A 16,451-nucleotide genomic window follows, 5' to 3' on the forward strand; every position below is an offset into this window, starting at 1 on the left:
AGTATGGCCATATAGACATAAGTCCACTATTTCTTATTTATTAAGATTTTTATTAGTTCTTAAATTCTACGTTGAAAGCATAATGGTCACATTCAACATTGGAATAGTGTAAAAGAAGAAAACACAATACATTTTTAATCAATTACAGTTTAAATCACTTAACATTTTAAATCATTCATATTTTTTATTAACTTCATTATGTTGAGGTTTGTGACATCAGAAGGGAAAAGCTGAAACCACTTCTGTCTTGTGATTGAAGAAATAAGGATTAAAACTTTACAATTTGACAGACAAATAAAGGAAGAAATACATCCCAATAATCATATTTCTGAAATAATAAAACAAAAGTCAGAAAGGTAAAGCCTGTATTCCTGGGTCAGTTATGTCTGTTATTCTAGATTACAGACTGCATCATTAGATTCAACCTCACCACGTATTTCCTCATAGCCTCTAGCTCTTCTAATCCAAGGAAGTCTGCCCGGTCTCTTCATCAGGACCGCCACTATGACCACCAGCGCCAACGTGCCAATCACCCCAAAGGCGACTCCTGCCTTCTCTCCACTGGACATCACATTCAGTTCTGGATTAAGCTTTTCTACAATCGCCTTGATTTCGTCTGGTTTGGCCAGTTTCCAATTGTTGGTCTTCCCCACTCTGACCCAGCTCTGCTCTCCCTCTGTCATCACCAACACTGTTTTGGTGGCGTGCATGCTAATAAGTGGAGGTTTAGTAAATGGGGGCAGACGGATTGGCTGCAGCTGTTCACTCTTGAACCTATCTGAAAGGACGCAGTAAAGGATTTCACAGCCGTCGCTCACGGTAGCAAGGTGCTGACTAAAGGTGAGAGGGCAGCGACGTTGAAACCCTGCCAGTGGGTTGGTGGACTCGCAGCTGAAGAGGCCTCCAAATTTTGCTGCATGCACGGTGCCGATTTCATAGTCATTGCTCACACAAATGAACTGGCCATCAGAGAGAAACTTTAATGGAATAAAGCTTGGGGGGCATCTTGTAGCATTGCTGAGGGGATTTAGGAGAGACTGGCTATATATCCCTCCAAACAAATACCCTGAGTTGTTTGGAGCAATTCCACTGTCAAAGCACCAGTAAGTGTTGATTTGGGCAGAGCGAACATAGTAGTTGTTCTCACACACTTGCTGATGACAGGTAAAAAGATCAAAAAACCCACAACTATATTCCTGGTCATAACACTCATACTTGTGGAAACCCTCCTGTCTAAGTTCTGATCTCAGTAGAGTGGCGTTATAAGGTGAACGACAAGAGAAGTCACCTGTGTCTGGGTTTTTCTGGGCCAGAGCATCACATAGTGGACCAGCATATGGACTGATCCTAATACATTCTTGGTAGATGCCACCAAAGGTGAGGTTTGTGTCAGGACCTTTGCAGGAACTATCATCAACGTTGGCCTGAAAGTTGAAGTTCGTGGAGATGACGTCTACACAGCCAGGACGGGTGTTGATTTTATAGTATTGCTCTATGGCCTGACTGACTCTCAGAGAAACTTTCTCAACTGTGGGTTGAGGTAGATCAGGTAAGGTGTTGATGTTTATGAAGTAGTGAAGTGGGAATCCAGACCGATCGATAGCAACCAGGTTGTTTCTGATACTTTCCTGCCACTTCTGCAGAGTGATGCCAGGATAGAAAGGTGTGCCTCCATGACTTTGCATTAAAGAGTAGTGAAGGTTGGTTTGATAGGTTTGGTTAATGAAGCTCTGTTGGGTACTTTGACTGCTGATGTCAAACTTGAGTTTGTCAAAAAAGTTCAAACCAGCTTGTGCTTTGATGGTGGTCTGGTCTGACACACTGTCTGAGACATATGAAGAACTAAGGTAGTCGTCCTCCACTAAAGCGGCTCCTGCATCAACACTAGTGATCACGTGTGTTCCATAATCTAGAACCATCCTCTCTGAGAGATAGTCAGCGTTCCTCGTCTGGTTGTTTTCTATTGCATCAGCGATTTCCTTGGCTTGTTGAGCAAAACGTTCGTCCAGAGCAAAGTCTGGATAAGCCTTGACTGTGTAGATGAAGTTACGAACCTTTTGATGAAAAACTTAACATTAATAACGTTCTCATATTAATATTTTTATAAAATGTCCCAAAATAACATATTGTATGAAATAAAAACAATGAAATCATACCTGCACTCTGGCTGTTTTTGCTGAGTCTTTGACCTGGTGGGTTTTCATTCTCTGGTTCTCAGTAGAAAATTTTGCATTCAGCACAGATAGGAAAGAAACGTCTGCGTTAATGGTCTCAGATGTGGAGCTTTTCTGCTCCAGCCAGGAGCTGATGATCTCTGAACTGGTCTCCACACCCGTCTCCTTTTGGGGGATGACAAACACTTCGTCTGGGATGAGATAGAGTCCGTCTTCAGTGGTCTGGCACTGAAAGTAGCTGAGATTCATGACCCGACCCATGTCCATGTTCCGGAGGTTGTCCCAACCTCCACCTGGCAGCACCTCCAGTGCCGTGATGGAGAGGTTGGTGGAGGCTCGACATTGTCTGAGCCAGTTTGGTGGACGTCTGACGGGAACAGGAGAGCAGGTGTGGAGGAGAGAGAGAGCCAGGAGGACCGCTGCTGACTTCATGGTGACTGGTAAAACACAATGATAGCACAGCTAACTAAAGGCTCAGGCAACGTTTCTCCTCCCATTTAGTGGCTTTTGAAACAAACTGGAAGATCTCGTACAGCAGCAGATATAGTCAAAGTGATTTTACTTTCATTATACAATATACCTATCTCTTCATTCCCAACCCATATTGTATACTGTACTACAGCTATAAAGATGTTGACTGAAAACATTTATAGAACACTAACTGGTTGTGTTTACAGTATTATTGTTAAATTAACTTTCATTACTTATTATTTCTTCTGTTCTTGTTTTAATGTTTATTCCTCCACAAGGGAGGTCACATTTGAGTTACACATGGTTAAGATTTAAAATGGATCTTTTTAATATTATTACATCTCAAGATGAAAATTAAACAAGTGGTGTTGCAAATAGTAAATTGGATTAAACTTTTGCATTCCCCAAAAATTAGACACTAATGGAACAGGTCATGACCCACAGCACAAAATCACATTAACAGCCTTGCCTGTTTTTATTGGAGCTGATAATATGGCATTTGTGGATCAATGCTAAATAAAGTGGTAAAATGTGGTAAAAGTGTTAAAAGTCTAAAACCATCTATTCAAGATTCAAGATTCAACGAAATTATTTTCCACACTTTGATCGCTGTTACAGTTGGAGGTTAATATTGTCTAATTACATCTAATTATTAGTTTGACCAGCATCCTCCTCTCAGCTACAGCATGTAAGGGGTCCAGCTCCACCCCCAGAACAGAACCAGCCCTCCCGATCAGTTCATTTCTTTGTTGATTAAACTTCCACAAATTGACACTAATTTTGGATAAAAAAAAACAAACAGGCAATTCTTGTTCAGCAGCTGGTACAGTAGCATTCATGTTGTGTGTTTCTAGTCTTTATGTGATGTTATTTACGCCACAGTATGTACTTTAGGTTATTTAAATAGATGCATCTTGTGATTCAAAGTACTGCCTCCGTGTAAAATTTGAATTTATGTTGTTTTCTGTAATACAAACAATGTCTAACACATCGCACAAATAAACCTGTTTGCTAAAAGAGTTTTGCCTTTAAGAATCATACTAGCAGAGAGTTAGTGTAGAAGTACTGTAAAACTGTGGAACTGGAAAAACAAGAAGTAGAAGCCTTAAATTTTTTTGTTTAGTTCAAGTAGTAAATAGAGGCTTCAAGGAACACCAAACCACAAAGCACAGGCACTACACAAGCAAAACAAAGTATTTGAAAGTGTACTTCATGTTCATCAAATATTAGTCAAATAATTAATAAGGTTAATCTGTTTTAACCAACTCTCAAAATTAATTCCACAGTAATAGGTCATAATGTGCAAGTTAATTGTATCTGTATAGGAATGTAAAATGTAACAGATATATATGAAGTTTAGTATATAGAATAACTTATCAAGGCAGTATTTACCCACAGAGCTTTAAATTTGCTGAATGATGATGCCAAAAATGATCAGCTGAAACCATTCAAACCCTGTCATGTTTGTTAGTAGTTCAGTTTGTCAGCAGAATCAAGCAGAGGGATAGAAGTACACAAACTCGTGTCTGGCTTTTAGCCTGTAAAACCGCTAAACCGGAAAAACCGAAAGAAGTATGACCACAAATTCTTTAGTTTAGTTTAAGATCCAAGGATTACCCCCACAGTAGTTCCTACACAAGCAAAACAATGTATTTGAAAGTCTACTCTGTGTTTAAAACTATAACAAAGTCAAATAATAAGGTAGGTTAACATTTTTTTAACTAACTGCAAAAAGTTAATTCCATAATAATAAGACATAATGTGTGGGTTATTCAAAGACGTGCATTAGGTTGATTGGCTTCTCTCCATTGTCTGTCTGTGTGTTGCCCTGCGATGGGCTGGCGACCTGTCCAGGGTGTACCCCGCCTCTCGCCCATAGCCAGCTGGCGTAGGCCCCGCGACCACGCATATGGGATTCACAGGTATGGAAAATCATCGTAAATCTCTTTAAAGCGTTCGTGACTGCTTAACTCTATGACATGACGCTAGGACTCAGATCTACGACCCAATATTGCTGCAACATGTTTGTTCTTCCTCATTTTGTGTCTGATTGAAACTGCACGAGTGACCACCGAGTTGTTTTACCACTTTTAATATCTGTATGCTACCAGTTAAACCAGTAAGATGCTTTCATGTTGCCAAAACATGATTATTAGAGCCAAAGCTTTTGATAAGACGCTTAATTCTGCTTTATTTTAAATACATTGAGCTCTGCTTTGTTATATTTAAAGATATAATAAATATTCAATGCATCTGATCATTGTCTGTTCCTGCCTAAGACCAGTAGAACCAGCAGCATGCTGGTTTTATGTCGCCACAAAGTGTTTAAGCCAATATCTGTTTACTGAAAGCTTCTTTCTCCCTTATTTTAATTTCATTGAGCTCTGCTGGATTACAATAATAGATTTAATGAGCATACAGTTGACTTGACCAGTGTCTGTACCTGTCTGAAACCAGTACAACCAGCAAGATGCTGTGTTCACGTTGCCATAAAGTTAGCCAGCTGTTAGCGCCAGACTAATTTGTGGAGGAAGCGTCTGTTACCTACCTACCTGTTGGATTATGTAATGTAAACCAAGTGCTTCATCCACAGATTACTCTATTGCTGAATCAGGTAAGTAACGTAAACTGGCGTTCCATATGAAAGAGTGACCATGTTAACTGATGACCGACTTCCGAGTTGTTGTTTTACCCGGGTGACATCCTGTTAGCTGTCCCTGTCAATGCCTTGGTTTATGTTACCTCTGTTAGAGCGTGCGCTCTCTGTGGCAGAGTGATAAACGATCACAGAGGATTCAGGAAAGACTGGCTGTTACACAATAAATGTCTTAACATTGCACAGCACACACATTTTCTATCTGTTTGGAGACAAAACAAGCTTTTTGCCCTGATGAACATGAGATGTTGATATAACAACTATTCTTATAATAGTACATACTGTAGCTGCATATGTGGTGTCATGGATCCTGCTTCTTAGTTATGTTTTAGTTCTAGTTCCGGTTTTATTTTGTTATCCCTGTTCTCATCCTGCCTGTCTGCATCACCAGCATTCACACAAACCAGCAAATTGTCTGTGTTTCTATACCAGGTGCCAGCAGTCACTTCGTTGTATGACCTCTGTTCTTGTCCAGGCCTCGCCTTCTTTTTGTCCAGAACCCTGCACCTTGATCTTGCTGCCTTGTGTTTTTGACTCCCATCTGTTCCTAACCTCCATTTGCCTGAGCCTCACCTGTACCTTAGCCAATGCTATACTGTGTACCGATCCTCGCTTGTTTGTGACGAAGATTCTGATTAATGCCTCTGAACTCTCTGCCTTGTCTGAGCTGTGTGTGGGTCCTCTACCTTGCTGTTCGTGACATGTGGCATGTTTTTGCAACCTGTCACATGAAGCTCACTGGGGAACTAGTAAGCAAGTTCCACCTCTGCAAATACGCCTAAATGAAAAAACGTTATATGAAACACTGCCTATTTAATTGGGCATGTTTTCTATTTTCTAACTCTCACATACTGTACACACATCTAACAGTGACCATTTGAACTTCTCCACTATATGCGTTTTATAAATAAATGCTCTTTATTCAGTTTTTTTTGTTTTGAACATCACATTAAAGTCTTATTTGACTGGACTCACTTTGTCAGCTGGGCATAAAAAGAAAATGTAAAGACTTTAACTTTGTTCAATTTCCACCGTGGATTATTGTAATGGTCTGTTTCTGGGTTTTATTTATATACCTACTGAGCCTATGGCAATATCCTGAGACGAGTCATGAGTTGGTGCTATATAAATACTTCAAAACGAAACTGACTATTGCTGTTGTGTAACCTTTGTTGTAAAAACAAAACGGTTCACCTTACTGAATCTATGCATTGCCAAGTAAACATCAACTCTGGAAAGGTGTGGCTGCATTTTCACATGATCTCATGGTCTATTGTCGCTTGTGTCACATGCATTTTAAGTATTGTCAGTTTGGAATTTAAGGCGTAGCTGAAGAATTATTGCTTAGGAGTTAACCATTCACCTTAAATTCCTCTCCATTTGCCTCTCACCCAAAACACCTGGGACAGGCACCTGGACCCCCACGACCCTTATGAAGATAAAGTGGTTTAATGTAGATAGCAAATGGTGAGCTTTAGGTGAGCAGGAGATGAAGCAGCGAGGACGATGGAGGATTGGAGAGGGTTTGTTGCACCTTAACAAATGGAAGTCACTGCAGTTGACAATGTTGGGCTTCAAGCCTTGGCCCACGAAAACTTAGCGTGCACCCAAATTTAGGTAGACATGCTCATTGGCTGTATACAAGTTGCCAGCAAATAAAACCATGCACATTTTGTCAATTAGGACGTTTATGCTTAATTTTTACATTGAATTCAACACTATGAGTTAATCAAAAATCAACAACACAGGAGCCCAGTACTTAGAGGAACCATTGGTGTTCATGATATCGAGGATATAGATAGGGAGAATTTGCAACATAAGACTCATCACCGCGCGTGAGGACCGTAAACCTCTGCATAACGCCTCATTTTTATGTAACACCGAATCTGACCAGTAGATGGTAACCTTTGACTGTAAAGCCGTCAGAATGTCATCGTATGATTCAAGGCTGTCAGGCTGTTTTACGCAAGGTAAAACAGTATGACACTTTTGTTGAGGACGCAGAATGAATCCATTGGTGCGCTGCGTAAAAAGCGCATCTCCATAATCCTCTTATTGTGTAACATTTAATGATATTGAAGGAACACGGGCCAAACGAAGTTATAATGAAGTTCAAACTTTTCATATCTTTAAGGCAAATTATTCTCCTGAAATTTTAAAATATTTCGATAATTTATTTGATTTTATTTGCTATTTTATTTTAAAATACGTGTTAAATATTAACTGCCTCTGTTCGTAGAGTTCTGTAATGATGTAGATTTAAAATTGAATAAATAAAATAGATTTACCTCAACACAGAGTTGAAATACGAGACGCTGTTTAAATAAAAATAGGTTTATTATTTCCAACAACCCAGGCAGAATATGATAATTAGGGGAAAACATCGTTATTATCTGTTATAGAAACAGTGAAATAGCACTAGCGAAGTCAAGTTGAAATGAATCATTGAAATGAATGCAAATATTTAGTCCACACAGGGTTAAACGCGGCCAGAACAGGCGTGTGGGCCTCATTTAGTGTTCACTGAGGAGCGGTCACTTCTTGGCTGCAGCTCGGGTCCTGGTGGACTTGGTGACCTTGCGTTTGACCTTTCTGGGGCTCTTCGGCTTCCTGGGCTTCTTGGCCGCAGCCGGCCTCTTGGCTTTCGTGGGACTCTTGGCCCTCCTCTTCTTCTTGGGGGACTTCTTGGCTGCTGGACTGGCCCCCACGGCCGCCTTCTTGGCCTTCTTTGCCCCTGGCTTCTTCTTCACCACCCTCTTCTTCCGAGGTGTGGGGGGCTTCTTGTTCACCTTAAAAGAGCCCGACGCCCCGGTGCCCTTGACCTGGACCAGTGCCTTGTTTGCCACCAGGCGTCTGACGGCGACGAGGATTCTTGCGTTGTTCTTCACCACGTCGTATCCTCCCACCTTCAGCGCTTTCTTCAGGGCGACCAGGGAGACGCCGCCGCGCTCCTTGGACGCGGACACGGCCTTCAGGATCCGGTCCGACACCGTGGGGCCCGTCTTCCTCCTCGGAGACTTGGATCTCCTCTTGGGGGCTTTTGCGGGAGTCGCCGGAGGCAAAGCAGCCACAGCAGAGGACATTGTAATGCGTCTGCGCGTTCAGGACACAGAGTAAAGGGACAGAGTGATATCTGCGCGTGCCCCCTTGACAGGATGACGCTTTATCAAGCCTGGATGAGAACCGTGGTGAGTGAAACTCCGCCGCCACAGCGCGCGCGCCCTTTTCTCCCCCTCACACATCAGAGTTTGTGTTTTCTCCATCTGGATTATGCGGTAAAATTCCAGCGTAAAACTCCGGATATGAATAGAAGAGACACACCGCTGTAACCAGCGTAATCTAAACTGTATACCTCTGTATTTTCAACTGGCATCTTTGAAAAATGATGCCATATTTGTGGCCCCATTTCCAGCTGGTGGCTGTAAAGTGTTTTTTAGATGCGTGTTTCGGTGATTGTAACAAAGTTATTTAAGAGAAAACGATTACATATGAAGTTCAATGACAGAGTGAGCTCAAATAATGAAGTAACTGATGTACTGGCTCCAAAGTGAGCATTGCTTCATCAAATTTGGCCAAATAAATTCATTTATTGATGACCAAAGAAACACACCTGTCATACATATCCCTCATAGTCACATCAACCAGGATATATTTCTGCAATACAAAAGCCAGGACAGTTTTAATGAAAGCATGATGTGACATACGCCAAAGAGAAAACAGTGAGAGTAGTTTTATGTTGTTTCATGTGATGTGGTCAAGTATTATATAGTACAGTATGACTGCTGTGTGGAGGGAGGTGGACCTCAGCCAGAACGAGACTTATCAGCCTATAAACAGGGGCAGACAGAGAAACGAATTTATGATTCATTTCCCGGGTCTTTTTGAACTTATGACCATGAAAATGAGCAGTGAAGAATCAATTTACACGTGTGAGCTTTTTAAAAAATATTCATTTCATATTATTTGTAAGGCTGTGATTTCACTACAGCTTTAATCACCTTACCTGGAGCATGACACAATAAAAAATCTAATAAATATGTGTTTTAAAATGTGTTTGGTCTGTTTTGCTAAATTTTAAATGTTATCAATAATATTAAGCTTCAATATTTACACTCATACTTCAATGGAACCGAAAAATATCTGTTATTCTTGAATTTGACAACATAGAGTCATAAATACATAAACAACAATTTATTGTATTAACAAGCATTATTAATAAGAAATCTTTCACAAAATCAGAATAATATCTTTTTGTAACTTCAAACAGTATCATATTATATTGATGTTAAAGTATAAAAGCTTAAAATGTGACCACATATCAAAGTTAAGCTGTTCCTTGATATCAGTTTTAAAGTGGAGATGATAAGGTATGATGACACTTGTATAAAGTGTGTTAATCATGTAGAATGTACATGTTTGCGCCTTTCCCTTTGTTTTTCTGTTTACTAATACGAGATACAGTTAGCGCTAGAGTGTGAGGGGCAGGTTGCCTTCTGCGGTGCGCAGATAGCGCCTCCTCCTGTTTCATGCCAAGGCGGCAGCACACACTTTTACACTCAACTGAATATCATTAGGTTCAATAAAAATGCACATCTGGTTTTAGATGACCTCTCAGCGGTGACAGCTCTGATCATCATGTAAAAGACATGTGACGTAATTAAAGTAAATCTATAGCTGATGGTTCTGACTTAATATCCATATAGGGTAAATGAGATCATTTACATGCGGAGTCTTCGTTACCAGTGTCAAATATCCTGAATCAAATGTGTCAGTGGATGAAGATAACTCATTTCTAATGTAGATCTATGCGATCCAAGCGAGACATTCACTTCGACAGATAAATGGTGTTAATAAGAAGATTCATTCCAGCCCCGCAGGGCAGAATCATTTCTGTCACTTCCGCTAGAAACACAGAGGATGCAAAATAATGAGCTTTATCGTCCCATGGCCCCTTATATCTTCATAAATGCTCGTAATGTGTGTGTAAACAATTAGTTCCAACAGTGAAAGCGCTTTGTTGGGTCTCCGCTCAAACCATCGCGGTCACGTGACTCTGCCGCTTTTTGCAGGTGGAGGTTTGTTTGCGCAGCTTTTACTTTGCGCTTCGCGCTGGAGCTGATGGTGTGATGCAGCTTCCCTGCGACCCCGGAAGGCAGCTCGCTCTCCTCCCCGAAGCATGTGACCGCTGCAGTCAGACGGACGGAAAACTTGTGACCCGACGAGCTTCTATCGGCGTGTTCTCCGCAATAAAACTTGACGCGTCGCCGCCTCACAGTCGCTCTCATCCTCTCGGCTGCGTCAGACGACATGGACTGCGGCATCGTCACGTCCAAGACCGTCCTGCTCTTCCTCAGCTTGATTTTTTGGGTAAGTCGCGGTGGTGTGTGTGTGTGTGTGTGTGTGTGTGTGTGTGTGTACACCTGCGGAGATTTGAGTTAATTAACAGCGGGGGAGGAATTGAAGCACGTTCGGCACCGGTATTAGGTTTTATTTTTTAGAAGCCAGCGGGATTTGTACCGTTTATTGTGTTTGGACCCGCTCGTTTGACAGAGAAGCGAGTCAGAGATGTGAAATTGAACCCTGGCCCAGATTTGCGTCGCGCGGTTTCTGTACTTCCCCGTTGTTGCTGTGGCTGAGATAGCGCACATCTGCCTAGGTAATAATTAACCTGAAGCCAAACGATCACACAAAGGCCGTCAGAGCGGCATCGTTTCCCTGCAGGGTCCACCTGTGTCCTTCCAGAGAACCGTGACTCAGCTCATTACCGAGTCAAGACTTGGACTTTTCGCGTGTTTAGTTCACCATGACTCGCGTCTTTCAGCTGAACTGCACGCTCCACTCACTGAACTGTGGATGGGCTCGTTTAATGAAACGCGTTTTTCTGGTCGTGTTTATTCTGTAAACAAATGCCCACATCCACATTTTATTTCCTCAATTCGTCCCAACTTGATGTGTTTTCGTTTCCCCATTAAGTTCTGTGACTTAGAATCATGAGTTTGTGGCATTATTGCAGATTACACTCATCTGGATTCAACAGATGCAGTTCAGTTTTTTTTTCTCAATCCTGTCTGCTGTTATAAAGAACGAGGGCAAACCTAATGTAGCCAAACACAAACTAAACAAACACAATATAACGACTGAAACTGCGCGTCTGTGATTTCTCCTCTGAACAACACAGTCTGAAGTCTTAAACCACTGTGTGTGTACTAGATTATCAAACTGTGGACTTTCAGATAACCAAAATATTACGTGATTCTGGGATTTATGGAGAAGGAGTTTTGTTTTAGTCTAAGAAAATGTAGTGAATTTATTGAAAAACGTCTGAATATTCATTTGATTGAGCAAATCTTGAGCAAAACACAGCAAAACACAGTGCGTAATGTATTTAATGGTTTATTTGGTAAAAACATAAAGCTTCCATTTTATTGAGCCTGTATTATTAAAGCCGACCTGCTTCCTTCCTACGTGCTGATATCTGCCCCTAAACCCCTGAGAACCAGATTAGTGCAAGAACATTTCTCACACGCGAGCTCACTAAAATCATCCCCTCAGATCAAGAAACATCTCCCTGGAGATTTTTCACATTCCTCAGCGGTAGCTCCGTGCTTGTGTAAGCCTCTTTGTGCTGCTTCTAAGGCACAAGATCAGAGTTTCTGGGAAGCTTAGGGCCAAGCGCTGGGGTAGAGTAGGGGGCTGTGGAGGGGCTGCCCCACAGGGATCCCGTGACTGTGGAGTGATGAGGAGGAGAGAGTCACGAGGAAGGACCACTAGGTGACACAAAATAGGTTTTCTTAAATATGAGCAAACCTGTACGCTTCTATTAAAGAGGAAGTAAAACTGACAGTGACTAGTGGACGAAACTGATTTCTGTTAAACACAGTCATTGTCATTTTATCATAATTCCTTCTATTCACTGACTTTAATCTAGAAAAAGGCTCTTACTGTACACACACACACACACACACACACACAGTCTTATGACTGATGAGGTCACTACTGAAGCATGACTAAGGTGCAATCACTACGTGTGATGTCTGCAACTGACTCAGCCGGAAAAGAAAAACTTCACACGTCCCTTTTATTTTCAGAGTTGATCTCACTTTAGTCGTGAATTCTGTCTAATACATGGGAATGACCAGTTCAAGGACAGTGTGAAAAAAGGGAAATCCAATGTCTCGTTGTAGCTGGTAGATCTCTGCAGATAATTTATTTTAGCGCAGCGATCCGCTGCTGATCACTCGCCCGCCTGTGACGGATCCGTCACGGTTGCCCGTCCTCCCCTCAGGCTGCTGGAGCCGCGTTGGCCTACGTCGGCGCCTACGTGATCAGGAGCTATGACAGCTTCGACGGCGTGATCCAGAACCGGTACGCCCTGACGCCGGCCATCATCATCATCGGCATCAGCGTGGTGATGTTCTGCCTCGGGCTGCTGGGATGCTGCGCCACCCTGCGCGAGTCCAAGCTCGGCCTCAGCTTCGTAAGTCGTGCTTGTCTCACTCTCCACATGCAGAAACCTCACATTTGTTGTTTTTCTCTTCTCTGTTCTTTACTTGTTTTACTCACAGTCTTTTTGCCACCACTCTTTTTTTTTCCGTCTCCAGTTCTTTGTGGTCATCTTTGTGATCTTCGCAGCAGAAGTGGCTGCTCTGGTGTTTAGCATCATCTACCAAGGAAAGGTAAGGCACGGATACGTGGCCTTTTCTGGTGTTTCTGGGAACCTTAGATCCTGGTGTGTTTATATTATAGTTTTTCCTTCTTTCTGTCCAGATAAAATCAGGACTGGATGTGTCCATGAATGAGGTCTTCTCCAAGTACGATGGACAGAGCAGCGAACCTGTCGACGCTCTTCAGACCCAGGTTGGCTTCACATTCTAGCGACACAAACAGATGTGTTTTCATTCTTTTCATCTGCTTCTGCTTTTGTTGAATTCTTCTTCTCTTGGTTTGCCCACTTTCATTTCCCGTTTTTTTTTTTTTTCCACCCTCTGTCTATGTTTGCGTACGTGTCTGAATGAGATGATTTTTCGCCTCTTTAAACGGGACACGTTAACTGATTGCGTTCCGTTTTTAATGACATACTTTCTAATAAACTCTCTGTGCAGTTGCATTGCTGCGGCGTTAAAAACTACACCAGCTGGTTCAACACCACGTGGTTCGCCACCCACAACAACACGGTGCCTCAGTCCTGCTGTAAAAACACCACCGGGGGCTGCACGGGGAAACTCGATCAACTGGATCTGCTGAACCTGGAGGTGTGTCGCACAGAAACGCGCTCATGTTGACACACAAAGCTCATTCACGTGTTTTTATTGTACCCATAAATACGGTGTGTTTTGTTTGCTTAGTGTTCTTTTAATGAGTTTATGACCCATAAAATCAAATCGCACAGCAAAGTCTCTCTCCGCCGCTTGCGTGCTGACTGGACGTCTGCATGTGTTGCAGGGCTGTGAGGCCAAGCTGCTGAGCCTCATACAGAATGTGCTGGGCTACGCCATGCTGGTCGTTCTGGGCTTTGCCATAATCAAGGTAATTACCAGTGCAGCTATCATCCAAAGTAAATTAGCCCAAACCAGATTTGACGGCGCTGTTCCGGCTCATGTCGTACCTCGGAGCTCATTCACCTCTGTGTTTTGTGCCGCAGTTCTTCGCGATGCTGAGCGTGTGCGTGATCAGCTGTCGAAATGGCAGCAGGAGGACGGGCTACCAGCCGCTGTACGCCTGAGACGCCGCCTGAAGCCCCTCAGCACTTTCCCCACTTTGCTCCACTGGGTTTTCTGACCGCTGGATATCGAGCGTGTGCAGATGCAGCTTGTACAGACGACCGACATACGTTTTCCTCTGAGCGTGTTAAACGATTTCACTGAGTGTGGTTTTCAGCCTTGACCTATCGTAACTTCCCCCTTGAGCTACCGACCGCTTATATTTGGTCCTAAACCAACTAAAGGATGTTCACTTGAGATGCTTTCCCCACCGGAGCAACCTGCCAACTAGCACTGGCCTTTAAACCCCAGCAGCTCCTCTGACATCACTTGTTAAGCTCTGCGGCAGCGTGTAGATAATATTTCAAGGACATTATTCTGTGCAATCTACTGTAACGAAGCAGTTCAAACTATATTTTAAGGTTTCTGTGATTGTGAACACAAGTATAGCTACTGACTGCCTTATTTAGGGTTGCAATGTAAACAGAATGAAGACAATATATGTAATTTTATAGTTGGTGAACTGTATTTGATGAAGTAACTGAAGAAATTTGGCATAGTTCAACATTAGCTGTGTTTATTGTATTTCTAATTAAAACAGTATTTCTCATTAATTTCACTTTGAGTGTGGTTATGTCCTTTCTTTGCTTTCTTAGTCACCAGTAATTAACATTGGATCAGCCTGCGTGTGTTCTTTAGAAAGTGGACTAACTTGGTGCCGAATCACCTTCGTGCCTTGTTTTCCAACGTCGGGTTGTTTTAGAACAGGCCACTGTTGCGTTCAGATTAATTGACCCGCGTTTGTTATCAGCCTTGGGCGCATCATGAGGCCGCTGATAAAGAGGCCCTTATTGCACTCAGCACAGACGATGGGAGCCTTCGCCTTACATGAGCCTCATGCAGATAGACGGACAGCGTGAACTCGTGTCCAGGGCTGTTGTAGTCGTCAGTCATCACCAATTAAAGAGCTCGGTCATTAATGAGGCCGCAGGTAAAACTGATCAACTGAATCCAAATAAATCCAAATAAACCCTAATTAAATAAATTATTTGACTTTTATGGGTAACAACCTTACTTTTATTTTAATTAACAAAGCCCTCTAATAAATGTATTATAGGTTAAGTTGTGTTGTGATAACGAAGAGCGTCCTGCAGGTGGTGCTGCAGAGCTCTGAATGGGCCCAAAGGCATCTCCAATGTGCACAGAGCTGGTAGAATACAACAGTAGGACTCCTACATGTGTCAGTCTGTTGTTGTACTTGTGTATAAAACCAACATGGATCCAGCATCATACATGTAGTTCACAGACGTTCTATGAGCGACAGAAAGTCATTTTCACACCTATTAGCCTGGGTTGGCTTTTCCTTGTGTTGTTCGTCTTGTGATTCTCCATCTCTGCGTAGTTGGTGTCTGCTGATGCGAGCCCCGCTGCCCCCGCGTCTCCCGTCTGGTGACCGGGTATCTTTCCAGCTCCAGGCTGTGTTGACATTTAGACAGCCGCGTCCTTTTAGCGAGAGCGCAGCTAGATGACCCTGTGAGCCCCCCCCCATCGCTAAACCCCTGCTCTCCCTCTTTTACTGTCATGTTGGTTCATCTGTGTTTGTTTCTTGCCTCACCTCTGTATATCTTTATCCACATGTTACATTTAAAGTTAGTTTGCATATGTATATCTCCAACCAGACCACCCATCTGTGCCTCCAGCTCATGTCAACTGTCAGCCCTTGATATCAGGTGCTGCAAAAAGGAAGATAATGCTTGTTGAATATTATACTGCCCCATACAGTCTTATCAACGTGAAAGGTCCTCTTGTGTGAAGGAGGTAGTGATCGTTTATTTTTGTAGACTTATTGGGGAAGTTTCCATTTCTATGCTCACACATATCCCAACTTTTATAAGACAAGAATCAGAATATGACATTTCTTTCCCCACAGTAGCCAGTCTATGTACCTTCTATTTCTAAAAGCTAATTCACTTTCAAATATTCTATGACCTTGTTATTGTGAGCACTCTAAAACAGGATGTGAGTCAGATGCGCTACCTTTAATTTATAAATAATGAACTGAAAAGCCTTGAATTCGCAGGGGTAGGGGCTGTTTGTGCCCATCTATTCCTGTGTGAGCCATCGTTGCACACCTACAGATGTGGCCCCTTCCTCGCTCCCCTTTGGGCCATCGTCTATGTGGAAAAACATTCATCACAAGCGCAGCGAGCGAACCGACTAAGCCAGATGTTGTCACAGGGAAATTTCAGCCTGACCTCTAATTTATTTATTTCCCTTCCTACTTAGGCAGGGATCTGTTGGAGAGAGGTAATCTGAGGAGGACACACACAATGTTGCTGCTCGCTGTGGGCTGAACGCTGATGGACAGCGAGGCAGGCAGTGTTTGTGTGACTCTGTAGAAACCCTGTCCGAAGCTGTCCATCATTCCTCTGAAGCATTTCTTAATATTGG

The 16,451-nt window shown here is 42.6% G+C and overlaps 3 protein-coding genes across 3 annotated transcripts; 1 reads left to right on the top strand and 2 right to left on the bottom strand.

Annotated features, from left to right (window-relative positions):
* On the bottom strand, window positions 1-4,130 carry LOC129604610 (macrophage-expressed gene 1 protein-like). The gene is made up of 3 exons (XM_055511810.1): window positions 4,038-4,130; window positions 2,157-2,611; window positions 1-2,054 (listed from the first exon to the last, which is right to left on the bottom strand). Exons 2-3 carry the CDS (start codon window positions 2,604-2,606, stop codon window positions 390-392), a joined length of 2,115 nt encoding a protein of 704 aa, XP_055367785.1. The 5' UTR covers window positions 2,607-2,611; window positions 4,038-4,130; the 3' UTR covers window positions 1-389.
* Window positions 4,131-7,615: 3,485 nt separating this feature from the next.
* On the bottom strand, window positions 7,616-8,445 carry LOC114861627 (protamine-like protein). Its single transcript, XM_029161070.1, has one exon. The coding sequence runs from the start codon at window positions 8,382-8,384 to the stop codon at window positions 7,836-7,838; it is 549 nt and encodes a 182-aa protein (XP_029016903.1). The 5' UTR covers window positions 8,385-8,445; the 3' UTR covers window positions 7,616-7,835.
* A 1,953-nt stretch (window positions 8,446-10,398) lies between these two features.
* On the top strand, window positions 10,399-14,619 carry tspan36 (tetraspanin 36). The gene is made up of 7 exons (XM_029161069.3): window positions 10,399-10,668; window positions 12,587-12,778; window positions 12,903-12,977; window positions 13,069-13,158; window positions 13,404-13,553; window positions 13,744-13,827; window positions 13,943-14,619. The coding sequence occupies exons 1-7, from the start codon at window positions 10,609-10,611 to the stop codon at window positions 14,021-14,023; spliced, it is 732 nt and encodes a 243-aa protein (XP_029016902.1). The 5' UTR covers window positions 10,399-10,608; the 3' UTR covers window positions 14,024-14,619.
* Window positions 14,620-16,451: the final 1,832 nt, after the last annotated feature.

Source organism: Betta splendens, chromosome 9 (assembly GCF_900634795.4).
Source record: "Betta splendens chromosome 9, fBetSpl5.4, whole genome shotgun sequence".
NCBI classification, from domain to species: domain Eukaryota; kingdom Metazoa; phylum Chordata; class Actinopteri; order Anabantiformes; family Osphronemidae; genus Betta; species Betta splendens.